This window comes from Medicago sativa, chromosome 1, assembly GCF_051527215.1.
Source record: "Medicago sativa cultivar Bolivia chromosome 1, Bolivia_mono, whole genome shotgun sequence".
NCBI lineage: Eukaryota > Viridiplantae > Streptophyta > Magnoliopsida > Fabales > Fabaceae > Medicago > Medicago sativa.
Genome location: NC_140749.1, coordinates 4093084 through 4110584, shown reverse-complemented (window position 1 = coordinate 4110584; position 17501 = coordinate 4093084). Strand labels below are relative to the sequence as shown.

Genomic DNA, 17501 nt, shown 5'->3' with positions numbered 1-17501 from the left:
TTTTGTTTTTATTATCAATAGGAACTCAATACCATAATACTTCGCTATAAAAAAAATTAAGATTTGCATATCTGCGTTGAGCAGCACAACAAGAAGCATGGTCATTCATTGATCCCAAAAAAAAAACATGGAACAGAGAATCTAAGCATTGAGAGAAGAAATTTAAGGCTTTAGGCCATAAAAATATCGCAAAATTTTCCTCCGCGACTGAATATTTTGTTGCCATCATTGTCGTCGCAGGAAGTGAGGTTGTGGTTTGTGTTTTTGTAAATAGAGATGAACTTGTAAATTGATTTAAACTGATATGGGAAGAGGATGAGGGATTGAAAGAGGAATAATAAGAGTTGTCGGAGAAGAAGAATAAGAGAACCGGTTCTAAACCATTATGTGATAATGGTTTCCTCTCTTCCACCCAATCTCCGAAGTCAACAGTATTCATCGCGACATGATATGGAAACTGCATAGCATAGTATATCAAAACAAGACATCTCCTCTTCCCTTATCTACTTCGCCTTACCACTTCCCCATTGATTACATTTTCACTCCATTTTATTGTTAAACAATTCTTTATGAGGAAAATATCACAATATTCAGAGTTTTTGTTCTTTGATGATGGGCTAACAGTGTCAAAGATGTAATGAGAAACAATATTTCTTTTAAAAAAATAATAAGAAACAAAAGCTACGTCCCACTTAGGTAGCTCGGTCGCTGAGCTAAAGAAGGCTGAATAAGTTTATGCAGAATGTCCAAAATTTGAAGCCTAAAATATAACATAATCACAATCTTACTAACATTTGACTGTTAAAAGGTTCAAGACCAATTTTGAACTGTGCATAGAAAGAAGATGGTGAAGGAAACCAAAAAACACTTAAATTTCAACAGATGAACAGAAGCACGAAACACCACAGTCAAGTAACCTAAACTTTAAAGCCATGGAAGCAGAAGTTGTCTCAGTTACCACCAAGCAAAAAAACTGCAAAAGTAAAAAGATGATGCTTTGGTGACTTAGGAATGCTATAGTTCTAAAATTGAAGCAGAAGTTATGAATAATGGGCAATAAGCAAAGATGCTAGCCAAGTGAAACATAAAACAAAGTTATAAGCAATGAAGAGCACATCCAAAAAAGCAATAGCATCTTACATTGCAGGTTATTCATTCGGGATGTATTATCAAATTGAAAATGAAATATACATGATTTCCTGCTGAAGGTTGCAATGTTGACTTCAAATCTGTATACTCTAAATCAGATTTACGCCCAAACAACTCCTAGTTAGTTATTTTCCGGATTGAGGTTCTTCTCAATGAGAATCATATTCAAGTTGTTGGCTACTTCATCCAATCCAATTTCCGTAAAAGCATCCATAATCCTTTTACAATCGAGCACATCAAAATCTGTGGTAGTCGATTGCTTCCACTGATCAATAACTTCACCTGCTTCTTTTGCATGATCAAGAATCAGATATGCAGAAATAATGCAGATATAATTCCTGCTAATCATTTTCTGTTTAGTCATTCTCAATGAATTCCATATTTGATCAAGTTTATCCTTATTTCCCAACCCAGCATAAAGAATGACCAGTAAGTCATATGTTATCCATTGACTTTGTGTGATCCCTTTCTCAGTCTCGACGAGTGAGTTGGAACTTGCACTATCAAGATGGCCCGCAGTGAAATATACGTTGGCCAGGTTCAAATATCTAATCCAACTTTCATCAGAACCAGCACCATTACGCATTTCTTCAAGAATCCTTCTAACTTCATCAATATTAAGAGAAGCAGCACATGAACTTATCCATAGATTAAAAGTAAAGATATCAGGGACAACCTTTTGTTGTTTGAGGTCTTCAACAACCGATGGGATCTTTTCTACCTGCCCAACTGACATGTAAAGAGTCATCATTTCATTGTACGTAACGGCATCAAAGGGGAGGTTTGAATCTTTTATCCTTTCATATAGTTCCTCGGCCTTTTCGGTCATTTTTGCTCCTGCATAAGAATGGAGGAGGGCCGTGTAAGTCTCGCAAGTCTTTGCAGAAGGTGGTAACGCTTCAAAGTAGCGCTCTGCAGCATCAATGCCAAAAACCTTGTTCATCAAATCTATGCGGTCTGCATAATCAGAGTCCGATAACTCATATTCTTCATGACTAACCATCCATTCTGATATCTGAAATCATCAACAGTAAAAAGTTGTGACGCCGTTTTATAGAGCAAAACTAATACATGAAACTACAATGAATCAGAATAACACTCATGAATAGCCGAACAATATTAATTCAAAATAATATTCACTTCTGGAAACTTCTTTGGCGTTGCAATGGCCTAACATGCGCTCAGATTTAACATAGACCCTTAGTTAGCACTGAACAACACCAGAGGACCTTTTATTGCAACAGTTACAAGTATTACAAAACTAAGTAAACTATTCATTTGTGAACCTTACAGAACTATTAATCTCTGTTGCAGTGTCCAACACTGACAAGACAACGATTCATGACATTACATTCAATTATGTCATTTTCTCAAATAATATTTGGTGTCAACGTTTCAGTGTCGTGTCTGGTGTCTGTGTCCGTGCCTCATTAGCTATTAATAATCATTGATGAAGATTTAGTAATTGTCTTGATTACTAATACAAGGATAAGAACATCATCTTAAAAGCAAAAAAGATTCAAGAACTTAAATGATCTGCTACTAATTCATGTCTTCTAAGGATATTCTTTTTTTACTTTATTTTAACCATTTCCAGAAATTATCCCTAATTCACAATCAGAGAACTATAACACCCCAAAAATAAACTTCAGAACTCGTTTATAATCAGAGAACTAATGAAAAGACCATGTTTGAATAATAAACAGCTCAATTAAGCACTTATGGAATATGGACATGTCTGTATTGGCTTATTTGAGCTTAACTACGGCATAAGTTTAGTGAGACTGTTTGCAGGAACTTATGAAAACAGCTTATGACGTGTTCCTAAGCCATTTTCAGCTTAGTTTCATATGCCCTCTAGGATATGAAAACAACTTATAGATTATATGAAAACAAATCGACTTTATTTTATCTTTTGTTATAGAAATAGCTTATAACCAGCGCTTATATACTATGAAGCACAGACAGTCAGACACAAACATTGGACACACGACACGAACGTTGGCATGTTAACAACGATAATATTTAAGAAAATGACATAATTCAATCAAAATTATCAAATATGTCGGTTTCGTGACGATGCCAGACACTGGGCACGCCTTCGATTAGATGTGTCGGTGTTATAGAGCTTATATATGATCAGTGTTTATGCTATAAGCTTTTTATCCAAACGAGCATAAGTGCTTATGATATAAATGCTTATATAACAAAAGTCAAATAAAGTCTAATCTAACTATTTTCATATAAATTATAAGCTGTTTGCATAAGGTATCCTAGAGAGCTAACTGAAATAAATAAGCTAATGAGTAATGGACATGTCACAAGTGTTTTCTACAAGCTCTCTCAAACATTCTTACAAGTGCTAGCTAATATCAATAGATAAATTCAAATAAGTCGATCCAAACAAAGAAAAGACAAGTAAAAAACCTCTAAAGCGTGTTTATAACGCAGAGAACTTCTAAGCTCTTTAGAAATATCACGAAGCTCAGAAACAGGAATAGAATTCCCTTGAAGAACCCATTTTTGAAGAACATTAGTAGCACTTCTTTTGGGGAGTCTGAGCCTCAAGATTCTACTCCTTAGATCATCATCACCCTCCGAAGAGTTCGGAGTCTCTTCCACGTAATCACTGGTCACAGCATCTGAAGAGAAAAATCTTGCTGAACGATGATGGTGGTGATAATAATCATTGCTGATAAAACTGGTGTTTCTGCAAAATGGAAGAATTTATAAATACCCAATAATTTGAATCTGATTGGGTGTTGAGAAAATTGGGAACTTGAAAAATTGTGTTACCTTCGTTTGATGAGAGAGAGAAATAGAGAGCGGTACGACATTGAGATTGATGGCGTTTCACTGGACACAGTGATTCGGAGATGTTTTGTTCCAGAGACACTGAACGAGGAAGTTTTTTTACAAGAAAAGAAAAAACCCTTAACTTACGAATTTGGCATAGTATTTAAGTTTATGAAATAAGGTGGCTTTTAAGGTACACAAATTGTTAAATTTGTGTACCCATACACAAGTTCATCATCAACCATAGATTTATGAGTTAAAAAATTTAATGGACAGGATTTTACTAGAACAACATAGGATATAGTGTAGATTTGCTGGTTATGGAATATCGATTTACACTATGTACCTAAAATTATAAATAAATCAGAATAAAACGTTTTTATTTTATTTTAACCAAGAATTCTTTACATAGAAAAAAGTTCAATACTGAAGACGACGTTAATAACTTATATCTTTCCTCCTTTAAGAAAAAACTTATAACTTTCGTCTTCTTCTTTTTTATATAATTTTGGTATTACAATGCTGTTTATATATGTATGACGTCAAAGTACTAATAAATTTTCCCTAAAAAAAAAAGTACTAATAAATTTTTTATAAACGAATATGTATAATAATAAATTTATTTTTTGTCAAAAAAATATGTAATAATAAAATATAGTTAAGGATATAATATATTTTTTTTCAAAAAAAAAGTTTTTCATTTCTTTTTAAAAAAAACACACGGGTATTGTAATTTTTATTTAGCCAATGATACAAAAAAAAGCCTTAAAAAGACATCCTTTATAAAAAAAAATCATATGAAAGTTATTAACAGCATCTTCATAATAAAAACTTCAATTATTACAGTAAAATAAATCACTAATTCTTTAAAATTATTATTTAATTTTATTTGCATGAAAAAGTCACTATCACTTTTTTTTGAGCAAAAAAAAAAAAAAAAAGAAAAAAAAAATGTATCATAGTGTAAAAAAAAGTCACTATCACTTTTTTATAGTTTAGTTATTTATAATTGCACATAGTGTAAATTGATATTTCATAACCAACAAAAATGTATCATATCCTATGTTGTCCTTACAAAATTCTATCCATTAAATTTTAAATTCACATATCAATGGTTGCAAATGACTTGTGTATGGGTGCACAAATTTAACAATTTGTGTACCTTAAAAGCCACCAAATAAAGGTATTATTCATGAACTTCAAAATTGATTATGAAAAACAACTCATTAAGATAAAACCACAAATCAATTTAAAATAAAATAGTAAATTGATCTACTAAAACAGGAAACCTCAAAATACCCGAATAATTTTGTAGTATATGATTTAAAGTCTGGTTACCACAAAAAAAAAATATATATTTTGTAAAAACCGTTAGGATTTAATTTCAAATCACATTTTCAAAATCGGACCAAACTGAACCGAACTGCAAAAGTAAATACTAATACTTATTTATTTTTTCATTAGTATTGCATGTTCCATTATTTTGTTTTTGCTAGTTTTTAATTTTATATATTGTATTACATGTTCCATTATTTTGTTTTTGCTAGTTTTTAATTTTATATATTACACTAATTTAATCTATATTATTCTTATTATTTCATATGTTTAAAAAATAATTAATATTTTTTATACTGTAATTTTAATTTTTTAATATATTTTGCATCAAACCTATTATTTTACCGTGTTTGTGTAATATTAATAAAAAATTTATATTCTTCAACAAAAAGTTGAATAAATAAATATATACTTTGGATATCCAAAAATTAAACGGCGTATGTTTGAATCATATCGGTTTGGATTTTTGTTTGAATAGTTATCCAAATCGAAAAGAACCGCATATGATTTTTTTTAAAAAGCTAAAATGAAATTATATTAAACAACCTTCTTTACTTTATCCGCACAAGAAGTGTCAGAGAAAAGTAAACTTATATAAAAAACAACTACGGTACATCAAACCGAATATTTACATGAAATTAAACAGATTTAACCACCGCATGTAGTAATCAAAAGCAAGATTGTTGTACTTTGCTTTCAACCAGCCAAAAGACTGCATCTTTATATTGTCGAGCAAGTGGTGGATATTATCATTTCAACCGCATGTGATTTTTATTTTTAATCGGATGACATTTTATCTCAAAATCAATTCAAATCACACGACAAACACAAGTATAACTTAAAAAAAAACCTAAAAATTTATTTGTCTCTATAAGTTTTTTTTTTTTTTGTAAGTTCAAAAAATATGTCAATACAAATAGACTCTAATCTCTAACACACTTTTTTTTTTTTTTTTGAGTAATCTAACGCTCTCTTTCTAAAATGATAGATTTACAGATATTAATTAATCTCGACCATTGACTTAAATTAAATCTTCATTAAATAGCAAATCCCGAAATTGACCTCCCGAATGAATAAGCGGAAAGTACTAGGCTACTACAGCAACACAGAAGCTTACAGTGTTACCTTCTTCCACTCACCACCATTTTCCTTCTTCACCTATTCCATCACACCACAGAGAAATTCTTCTGAATCGCTTAAAGAAATCCAAATTCGAATTCTCCATCGAAAATGGGAACCCTAGGAAGAGCAATATACAGCGTTGGATTTTGGATTCGAGAAACTGGACAAGCCATTGATCGCCTCGGTTCTCGCCTTCAAGGAAACTACTACTTCCAAGAACAGCGTTAGTCACTTTTCTATTCTCTTCTTAGATCTATTTTCCGTAATTACCGTTTCTCTATGTCTTAAGATCAATCCTCTAATCTGTTTTTATTTATGATAATCATATTAAAATGTTGGTTTCTTCTATAAATTTTAGATTTTTATGAATTAGTACTTGTGTTTTATGTATTGGAAGCTCAGCGAAATAATGGGCACTAAGAAAAATAGTAAATTTTTGATCTTTGTAGCACTTCTGATTCAAAGCGTGTCGTGTTTCATAGTTTATGATTGCAGTGTAGTGGGAAAATGATTGAAATAAATGGGAATTAGTAGAAGCATATAGTGGATTACATGTGAAACAACATATTAAGATTCTGGAGAATTTATGTAAGATCGTGGTATAGTTGAAACTCCTAGGGAAAATTACTGCAGGCCCTGTTTTGTATAATGTTAAATCATTTTTTATTTTTTTTGGGGGTAATGTTGAGTTTCCATTCTCTTTATGGTAGAAAAACTGTGTTGTTGAGCTTGGTATTGGTGAACCATGTTTGACAAAAAGATTTATGGTTGGAGAGTGGAGTAATGATGTAGAGATACGATGTGAGTATAAGATACAATTGTGATATGAAATGGCTTTTCTTCAAAAACATAGGATAAATTGTATATAGACATGCTTGAATACATCATAGAACATAGTAAATATGATTGCAATTCTAAAAATTCAAACTAACTATACACATTAAATATGATTGCAATTCTAAAAATTCAAACTAACTATACACATCTTAGATATTTCTTTTAAAAATAGTTTGTAGGTTTAGGTCTGATTGGATGTAGAAAAATATGCTATGCTATGAACTTTTAAAGCTTCCAATATTAACAACTTGAAAGATGAAAAAGTCATGCTTTCATATGGACTTCAGGTCGAATAGAGAAAATGATTTGTTGGTATTGAAACTTGGGAAGAAAACAGAAGATGAAAGTGTCGTTATTCTTGTGTAGAAAGTAAGGAGTTGAATGTTTGAATGAAAGGGTCAAAGTCACATTAAACATCATGATTTTTATCCTCAAGTGTTTCAACTGTATGAGAATTACACACACTCTTCAATCTTTTTTCTCACAGGCTTGCAGTGCTTAAATTCAGCAATGCAGTAAGTAGTTCCTTCTTTGTTGAGGATGTTTTTGTTGGGTTTACTTTTAAGTAGTGTTGATTGATGCATTTGGAATTGAAATGGTATGTCAATAGTCATGTATGAAATTGTTTGGTCATTATCTTGCTAGGACTTCTTCGTGTTTATAGTTTGTTTGTTTCTTCTCATTTGTCGATGTTATGAAATCTTCTATAATTCATAGAAGTAGTATTTTTGCTAATAACTCTATATCATTTAACTGGTGGAAAAATGGTTTAATGGGCTGTCTTTACTTGATTTTCATTTATGCCATGAAAATTAAAACATATCAAGTAATCCTCTTTGTTATTGTTTTTAGTGTCTAGGCATCGAACTTTGATGAACATATTTGATAAGGTTCCCGTTGTTGATAAAGATGCATTTATTGCCCCAAGTGCCTCCGTCATCGGTGATGTTCACATTGGCAGAGGATCATCCATTTGGTATGGATGTGTCATGAGAGGTACGCTCTTTCACTTTACCAATTAGGCATTAAACTTTTGGTTGGTTTATCATTTGGTGCTTTAGTTAAGTGAGTAACCAGATTTATTCATGGAATACTTTTTAAAGACATTTTCTTTAACTACTGGGGTCACCCTGATTCCAAAAACATTCAAAAAAAATAAAAAACTGTCCAATACAAAGTTTATTTCTCTGATCGTCTCATGTAACTTAATTGTGACTTTTTTTTTTTTTTTTTTTTATCACAGTCTCTATTTTGTAGATATGAATCATAATCATGTTCAAACTTCACTTTATGCTTAGGTGATGTGAACAACATCAGTGTTGGAAGTGGAACGAACATTCAGGATAACTCCTTGGTGCACGTTGCGAAGTCAAATTTAAGTGGGAAGGTGTTGCCTACTATTATTGGGGATAATGTTACTGTAGGTGAGTCTGTGAGTAATATTTTGGCATTGATCATGGTGATATCACATTTTTCCTTTAACGGGTGTTAAAATTTGCACTGGGCAGGTCACAGTGCGGTCTTACATGGTTGCACTGTTGAGGATGAGGCATTTGTTGGTATGGGTGCAACACTACTGGATGGTGTTGTTGTTGAGAAACATGCCATGGTTGCTGCTGGTGCCCTTGTGAGACAGAATTCACGGATTCCATCCGGAGAGGTATGTGTGTGTACATGTTCAGGTATATGCGATTATGTGTGTTCGGTTGGGACTAACAAATTACAATTTCAAAGATCTAGGTAAAGGAGTGAAATATAATTGGTTTTTATTGATTTATTTACATAGCTTTAGGATAATTTTGTTGGAATTATAACCATACAATATAATATGAGTTAGGAATATTCTACTAGATATTTATCTTTCCAGTATTATATTTTGGCTTCTTTTATTGATAAATTTTATTTTGCTTTTGTGTGTGTGAATCCAAATACTCCATAAAAAAGTATTCCCAAATTTACTTTAATTTATCTATTCAATATAATTTCAACAATACTCGGTTGTTTAATAAAGTTTATTTAGTAGATTAAGTGTATTCAATTTCATAAGATTTAAAACCCAATTAATACTTTTAGAAACCTTTATTTTGGATGTATAATATATTATATTTTATAAGATTACTTTCATATGAATGTTTTGATTTATTTTACAAAAACTGAAATCGATTTATTTGAATTTTGGCATACATGGTCATCTTGTTAATATCACATGATACAAATCAATGGTTAGATTTATCAAATTCATAATCTACAATAAAGATATAAACAGGCGATGACTTTGTCCCATAGTAAGTATATCACGTATGTATATATGTGTGTTTCCTTATAAGATTCATACTCAATAAAATATATATTTTTAGTTTTAATTTACCCTTCTAAAATTCTTAAAGTTTCTAAGTATATTTGGAAATTACCATATTATGGTTAAATTAGATTGAAAACCTTTAAATGGACTCTTGTAAATTTAGAGCTTCGTGGACGGATTGCAAGGCTTAAGATGTTATCCTTAATATGCGGGCATAAATTAGTGTTCTTCATTGAAAAGGCTTGATGTCAAAAAACCGTCTTTGAAAAATGGTATGTGAAACAAAATAGGATTAGAATAATAAACATTCGAGAGAGAATTGAGGTAGTTTTAACTGTAGAGAAGATGGCTGAATGTCATCTTATGTGACTTTGGTTTTAATGGAAAAGACATGTTGAAGCACTAGTACAAGATAGTGTTGGGCCATCAGTTGGCCAAGTATACAATAGGAGATAAAAGAGCACAAGCAATGAGAGGGAGAGTGGGAACAGTGTCGAGCAAGAATACAGTGGGATTATCTGTTTGTGAAAGACTTCTATGTTTGTAAGAATATATCTAGAAATTATCATACTATGGTTAATTACATCGAAAACATATAACTGGCCATAGATGTAAAATTTAGAGCAGTTTGCAAGACTGGAACTAATTTATGATCTGAAGATGTTATCCTTATTAAGTGGGAATGGTTTTTGTTTCAATGAAAAATGCTTGATGTCAAGAACCCATCTTTGCAAAATTGTATGCGAGACAAAACAGGCTTAGATTTAAAAATACACCAATTCGATAAAAATCTGAGGTCGTTATCACTGTAGAAAATATGGTTGAATCTTATTCGATTTGGATATGTATAAAGATGTCTTGAAGCGCCCGTAAGGAGGAAAATGTTAGACCACCAGTTACCCAAGTATACAATAGGAAGAAGTCAACTAGAGAGTGGGAACAATAAAGAATAGGGTATGATTGTATTGTAAATTAATATAACCGAATGTTGATGGTTGAGGGAGTAACGATGGGGATTATTATTATCTTAACAGAACATGTGAGAACTGGGAAGATAAAGGAGTCCATTATGTTTGGGAAAAGCTTAGGAAGAGGTGGGTTTCTTTTGTATTCTATTCTTTAATTCCTCGCACTGGTCAAATTCCTCAATTATCCGAACTGAAATAAGATGAGATTCTTCTCATAGTTCCTAACAAATAGTCCTATAGCTAAAGGCAGAGGGAGACTATTAAAACTATAGATCTAATCATTGAGTACATGATATGAAGTTATGGTGTTGATCGATCCATGTTGGTGACTGCCTCTGGTGATGAAAAGGGTATGTGATTGTTGTTTGTGGGTGTATGAAACAACAAAAGTAGACCATTCGTGGTGTATTGTGATAGTTGCACAAAAACTATGCAACTATTCTTGAATGCTGTTTATACTTATAATGTATATCATCAATGATATGTAAGTGTAACCACAAAATTGCCTATATTTGCAGGTTTGGGCAGGCAATCCGGCAAAGTTCTTGAGGAAGCTCACTGCTGAAGAGATATCATTTATCTCCCAGTCAGCCATCAATTACAGTAACCTTGCACAGGTCCATGCAGCTGAAAATGCCAAGCCTTTTGATGAAATTGAGTTTGAGAAGGTGCTCCGAAAGAAGTTTGCGCGTAAAGACGAGGAGTATGACTCAATGCTGGGCGTTGTTCGTGAGATCCCTCCAGAGCTCATTCTTCCAGATAATGTCCTACCTAAACAAACAAAGGTTTCCACACAATGAGATCTTTAAAGAAAAGCGTCTTTCAATTCAAATCTTGAAATGACATCAAGCAATATACTTGTTTTGTTCAAATTCATGGAAGAGGGATTGTTTTTTCTTCCCAATAATAACAAACATGTCCCAGATCAATAGCTCCACAATATTTGTAGTTGCTATCTACTCTGGAAAAGGAAAGTTCCCTGAAGGATCGTGTATGTGGATCTTTAGTTTTGATGTATCCAATGCATGTGAGTTTCACATGAATGTTTGTTTAATCATGATATTTACGTTCCAGATATTATTTTGGTCATCAGTTACTTGAATGATTGCTTTATAATAAGATGAAAGGTGGGAACTGACCCAAATCAATTCACAACAAATAAATCAGTATGTTTAAGAATATTTTGTGTTGATTGATTTTAATATATAATGTGTCAAATAATATGCTTAAACAATGGATTAAGTAATCAAATAATATACTCTATCCCAAAATAATTGATCTATTTGAATAAAAAAGTTGTGCCAAATAATTGATTTTTTTAATTTTCAATACAACATTAATTATTTTTTTTCAACTCTACCCTCTAATTAATATTACTTGCATAATTTGACAAAAAAAAATATTACTTGCATAATTATCAATTTAACATTTCTACTATGCATTTATATGGTAAGGATTAATAGACTAACACGTGATAAGTGTACTTTGTAAAAATGTTCTCTCATTCATACATTTTTTTTTAACGTGTGAATACTGATTTTCTGGCCAAATACAGTCAACAGGCTGCAGTAACAAAAACTTAAAGCAGGGAAGTTGATGTTGGCTAAATACTCTGAAATATTCGAATCATTGACAATGAAAATTAGCACCGGTGCATGTAAACAACAGAAATGTGGCAACATCACAAAGATTATATCACACTCGATATTCAATTTTTCCTGTAAGGTGTATAATTAGTTTGGTGTACCGTACATTAGCCAAGTGGTACCATTTGAAGTTTCTAATCTTTGTATCATTGTTCAAGATGGAAACCTCGATTGACTAGACCAAATAATAGGTTTGATTTAAGCTCATAGGACTTTGTTTTTTTGACAAGTAAGCTCCTAAGACTTTGTTTTGAAGATCTTGCCTCCTAATATGAGTAGATTGTTGATCATACTAGAGAACTTTCTCAAATATAAAGCCCTACCATGAATTGATGATCCGTGTTTATTGGATCACTACAGCCACAAATCTCAGTTTTTGTATAATAATTGGACGAAAACTCATATTTCGAGCTGTGTGTATATCAAAACTAATCTGATGAAGATAAAATATGAGTTGTCTGATCTTCATTGAACGTTCGAGACTTCTTGACTTTGATTGCATTCTCTTATGGCTGCAGCAAATCCGAGTCCATAATGTACTAGCATGTTTGTAGTGATTAAATGGTTTACACGCTTATTTTAAATGTCAGATTGTACGCGTTCTGGTGATAGGAGAAGCGAAGGCAATTGATGCTACAGGAGCAGGGGACTGATTTTTGTATGTAGCAGTCAAAGGTTTATCACTTGAAGAATGCTGCAATGCAGTGGTGGGTCTGTTATTCGTTCTCTTGGTAAAGTGACATTAGATAATTGGCAGTGGATGTAGAAATTAATAAGTCTACTTCATGGAAATTTGTTCCTCCTTTGCATTCTTCCTTTACAAGCCATCTCTTTACCATTAAATCATGCCGGTTGTTGTTCCAAGCCAATCTTGGAAGTTTAGACATATTTTCATGGAAACTTACGTACACAATATATTTGAGTTTTTTTTTTTTTTTTGAATATAAGACTTCATTATATTAAATCATAAGATCTTTACAATACACCTCATAGATTTGCAATATATTTGAGTTTGATTACAGTAGAATTTGCAATTACTGCTAAAAGTAAAACACCGCTAAGTTCATGGCTGCTTCAATTTTCTTTAGCTTGTCATACAAGTTCAGTTTTAATTTAACATTGTTAATATAATCATCTCATGAGTTTTAATTTTTTTCATGAGCTAACTCGATTTACTTACGGATACGAATTACATGGGATTTTTCATGACCTAATTTTTCTTCAGTTTCATTTTACATGTCCTAATACAGACCGCTGAAACTCCTAACCACAAACTTAATCTTAGTGGCTCTTGAAGACCATGCACAAAAGCTAACAGACATGCATTGAATATTCACAACTCAAACACCCATAGTTTTGTTCTCTAATCCCCTTCATAAATACTCACCTCGAATAGCTAGTGCACCATACCTCAAATCAATTCAAATAAACAGTGCCAATATAACAATATATGAAAAAATCGAAACAATGTACCAAAGGGACCCGATTGTTGATATTAAGAAATATTTTCAGCACAACCCCTTCAATCAACATTTTATCCAGAATTTCAGTAAATAGTATCATAGATAAAATTGTAAATAGTAGGTTCAGGTCTATCAACTAAAAAGTTCACAGTGATCAGCCATGGATGAATTTCAGAAACAAACACGATTAAGCAAAGAAAATATATCAAAGAGATATCTTCTCCCATGACACACTCAACTTGAAACCTATTCATTTTCAAATAACAGTTTTTAACACCTCAAGTACTGGATCTTAAATTATCAAATCTCCATTGGAGAACCACCTTGGTCAGCCCCACCAGCACCACTTTGATCTGCACCAGAAGCCTGATCTGTGGCAGCATCCTGCTCAGCTGCAGCCTCAGGTTCAGCAGGTGCAGCTTCTTCCTCCCTCACAATCTCAAAAGTATCAATTAACTGTTGAACAGTTTCCTGATCCAAAATGTGGAAAGGCTCACCAACTCCAACCACAGCAATGGTGCATACGGAGCTCCTGAGCTTTTCACCTTGCAAGGACTCCCTAGTTGCAATGAGTGCATCTTTGATCAGATCTTCCCGGGAGGAGGCTGTGAAGTTGTTAAATTTGCGTTCCAAATATGTCTTTGCAGCTTGTGAGCGTGAACCGATTGCAAATGCCTGATATTCAAAATAGTTTCCGCTTGGGCAGTTGTAATAGAGGTGAGCCCCTGATTCATCTAATCCAGCTACTAGAAGTCCAACGCCATAAGGACGCTTCCATGATCGCTGAGTGCAAACCTGCCACTCAAAATTACATCATAAATACTGGTGAGCAAGAGAGATTTCAGTTCTAATAAATTTTGCAGATAATCCTTATTCTTTTCCATGTAATATGCAAGACAAGATTGAAACACAAACTTCCCCCCCATACCCACCCTGTCCAACTTTCTATTAATAAAACACAATTTCAAACATATATCATAAAATTAATGCAGACCATGTTGATTAACTAACCAAATGTTTTAGTTTATTGAATGAATTAAATAGACCAGGTTCACATATAGTAACTATATATAGAAACAGCATAAATAGGGGAGGGGGTACTTCCAAAAGTGTTGTTAACACTTTATGTTGCAACTCTATCAACTGAAATATCATCAAACCCAATAAGAGTTAAGTCAAATCAGATTTCTTGTTTATTTGATTACTTCAAATCACAAGATTGACTGAAACCTGTTCAGCCAGTTATTCTACAAGCAAGTTATATTGACTCAAGAACAATAATTTGTGTTCCACTTCACACCATAAGACAACACAACAGCGTATATTTACCTGAGATAACAACTAAAACAACAATGAGTTGCATAACATTAAGTTTTGAACAAAAGTATTAGCCCCCTTCAGGATTTCTCTATGCATGCATTAATTGTCTTATGAGCTGTTGAAGTTTCAATAAGAAATTGAACCAATAGCCTCTCACGACAGTTTAGACAATAATCACAGCAATTTATTGAATACCTATCGAGTCGATAGACCACTACAATGCTAAGTAAATCATATGCCACTGTTTCCCTCCTCAAAACCTTGAAAGAGAAGACGTTCCAGATGCATCAAAGAATGACATTATATACTCAATGACAGTCATTTTGTATTTAAGGACTCATTTAGAAAGCCTCCACAGAGAATGAAAGTAAGATATCAAAGTTCACTTTCCCATTACTATGAGGTCTACCCCTAGAACATCCATAATGGATCGTAACAAAACAGTACACAGTTCCGTTGACATTCATTAGGGTGCATAAATTAGTCCCAATTTGAATAACTACACCGTAGTCTAACTCCGTCTCTAATCTCTATCATATGAATTATAAAATATCTTAATCAACAAACAGTTCCACTATCAAAACAACATTTACACTTGAGCAAAATTTAGAAAATAGAAAGCATGAAACTAAGTGAAGAAAGAAAAGATGCCGCACACCAGTCTCCCTACTTCCATATTAAGTATACAAAATAGTTAATGCCAAATAACAGCTCAAAAGTGATGTCTTTATGTTTGAACAGACTTCTCCACACACATTTATATACTTCTGGGTATAGGTTGGAATTAGCTTCTGCATCTCAATTTTTTAGAAAATTCTCTTGCTTGTCTTCTTGACAAACACGACGGAGGTACAAAAATTATTTCACAGGTGAAAGTCATAAACGTATTTTAATTGAGAATCTCTCATATGCTAATCCAAACAACCAAACATCAAAAAGAGTATGATTTTGGCAAAATCACGGTTGGCAAAAACTAAGTTTGGAGCTTCAACAAAATCATAGTATCACCCGTGATTTTGTCAAACTTACCGCCATTTCACACAAGCAACAAGTCATTTCCAGAAAACAAGAGTCAGCAAACACATCAAACACACCACCACAGTCACTAACAGAGACACTCAACCAACTAAAAACCTCAAATTCTCAAGACATTCAAATAATAACAAAATCAAACAGGAAGAAACATATCCAAACACCATAGAAGCATCATAGTATTTTGCCTACCCAGGTTGGACAACTTCTGTACCTCCCCCGCAAAAAAGACCAAAAGGAGAGGAAACTAATGACACGTTCTACTTTTGGTTTTCTTATTTCTATTTTCACCTATATAGTAAACATTAGAGAATACATTTCGGAAATTCAGATAAATTCCTAAACATAGTTTCAAACGTTTCCGAAAATATACTCCCTCTAGATTGCTTCCATCTTCTCTCAATCACAATTAAAAAAGAAAAAACATAATCGATTGTCATTCCAGCCAACAAAAGTTGAAAACTGAAACAGACACTAAGGACCCGTTTGGATTGGCTTATTTTTTAGCTTATGCAAATAAATAAGCTTTTATGCTAATTCACAAGTTCTCACAAACAAAAATCGTGTCTTCATAAGTTGTTTTTTCATAAACTACCTTGACAAGCTTATGAATAATAGTTAAAAGCTTATTTATTTGAATAAGTTCAAAAATAAGCCAATCCAAATGGACACTGAATCTTACAGTCCCATTTCATTCTAATCACTGTCAAATACAGTGTTAACAAAAAGGGTTTGGCTTTTCCAAAGTGAGCCACTCAGTTAAGATCCTAAAGTAAATAATCTCGACTATTGCTGACAATATTAACATCCACAAGCATAACAAATCAAATCATCGATTTGTTCAAATAAAATCCATTAAAATTACTTAATTTAACCTAATTGAATTACTGAGTTAAACCCTAAAAAACCCTAGCTACAATTTCAAAACCCTAATTAGAATAATCCGAACAAACAGAGGTAAAAACGGAAAACGGAGAGTAACCTAACCTGAGCCTTATCGGCGAGCTGAACGACGAGTCTACCAACGGGAAGCGGAGATTCATAAGTGTAATTATAGTTAATGCATTCAGATCTCATGTAACGGGAAAGAACACGGCCATCGGCGGTGAGACCGGCGATGGCAACGCCGATATGATCATCAACCTTGAAGATCTTCTTCTGATGAGAAGATAGTTCAGAATTGGCTTTGTTAACACACGCGAGAACCACGTGAGTTTTGGATCGGAGACCTATTGCTGCTGAACCTTGCTTAACTGCTTCCATGGCGTATTCCACCTGGAAGAGTCTTCCCGCCGGTGACCATGTTGTTACGTCGGTATCGTATTGATTTCTAAACATCTCCGATTTTGATTTTGTGATCGGCGAAGTTTTGTTACTCACGAAAACTACTCAAGCTTCCTTTTCCTTTTCCTTTTGTTTACTCTTTTCTTTATGAACAAGACACTTTAGACATTATGGGCTTTTAGGCTCTGGCTAATCTAGTGGGCTCAGATCTTTGGTTTTTTTTACTTTTCCCACCCTATACTATTCA

General features: G+C 33.0%; 3 protein-coding genes across 3 annotated transcripts; 1 reads left to right on the top strand and 2 right to left on the bottom strand.

The window, feature by feature from the left end:
- Nucleotides 1-1078: 1078 nt before the first annotated feature.
- Nucleotides 1079-4081, bottom strand: LOC146951850 (Tetratricopeptide repeat (TPR)-like superfamily protein). Its single transcript, XM_085755586.1, has 3 exons — nucleotides 3946-4081; nucleotides 3577-3859; nucleotides 1079-2164 (listed from the first exon to the last, which is right to left on the bottom strand). The coding sequence occupies exons 1-3, from the start codon at nucleotides 3984-3986 to the stop codon at nucleotides 1271-1273; spliced, it is 1218 nt and encodes a 405-aa protein (XP_085611712.1). The 5' UTR covers nucleotides 3987-4081; the 3' UTR covers nucleotides 1079-1270.
- A 2314-nt stretch (nucleotides 4082-6395) lies between these two features.
- LOC146951849 (gamma carbonic anhydrase 1) lies at nucleotides 6396-11688 on the top strand. Its single transcript, XM_085755575.1, has 5 exons — nucleotides 6396-6625; nucleotides 8092-8235; nucleotides 8538-8663; nucleotides 8748-8899; nucleotides 11028-11688. Exons 1-5 carry the CDS (start codon nucleotides 6511-6513, stop codon nucleotides 11307-11309), a joined length of 819 nt encoding a protein of 272 aa, XP_085611701.1. The 5' UTR covers nucleotides 6396-6510; the 3' UTR covers nucleotides 11310-11688.
- Nucleotides 11689-13625: 1937 nt separating this feature from the next.
- On the bottom strand, nucleotides 13626-17357 carry LOC146951848 (proteasome subunit alpha type-1-B-like). Its single transcript, XM_085755564.1, has 2 exons — nucleotides 16958-17357; nucleotides 13626-14413 (listed from the first exon to the last, which is right to left on the bottom strand). The coding sequence occupies exons 1-2, from the start codon at nucleotides 17306-17308 to the stop codon at nucleotides 13919-13921; spliced, it is 846 nt and encodes a 281-aa protein (XP_085611690.1). The 5' UTR covers nucleotides 17309-17357; the 3' UTR covers nucleotides 13626-13918.
- Between the last annotated feature and the right edge of the window lie 144 nt (nucleotides 17358-17501).

Excerpts from the sequence above, each read along its gene's own strand:
- LOC146951848 (XM_085755564.1), bottom strand. The coding sequence starts at position 17,308 with ATGTTTAGAAATCAATACGATACCGACGTAACAACATGGTCACCGGCG. Across the intron at positions 14,414-16,957 it reads AGCTCGCCGATAAGGCTCAG|GTTTGCACTCAGCGATCATG; the intron begins GTTAGGTTACTC and ends TTTGAGTGGCAG.
- LOC146951849 (XM_085755575.1), top strand. The coding sequence starts at position 6,511 with ATGGGAACCCTAGGAAGAGCAATATACAGCGTTGGATTTTGGATTCGA. Across the intron at positions 8,236-8,537 it reads GTATGGATGTGTCATGAGAG|GTGATGTGAACAACATCAGT; the intron begins GTACGCTCTTTC and ends CTTTATGCTTAG. Across the intron at positions 8,900-11,027 it reads CACGGATTCCATCCGGAGAG|GTTTGGGCAGGCAATCCGGC; the intron begins GTATGTGTGTGT and ends CTATATTTGCAG.
- LOC146951850 (XM_085755586.1), bottom strand. The coding sequence starts at position 3,986 with ATGTCGTACCGCTCTCTATTTCTCTCTCTCATCAAACGAAG. Across the intron at positions 3,860-3,945 it reads CTCTCTCTCATCAAACGAAG|AAACACCAGTTTTATCAGCA; the intron begins GTAACACAATTT and ends TCCATTTTGCAG. Across the intron at positions 2,165-3,576 it reads GTTATAAACACGCTTTAGAG|ATATCAGAATGGATGGTTAG; the intron begins GTTTTTTACTTG and ends TGATGATTTCAG.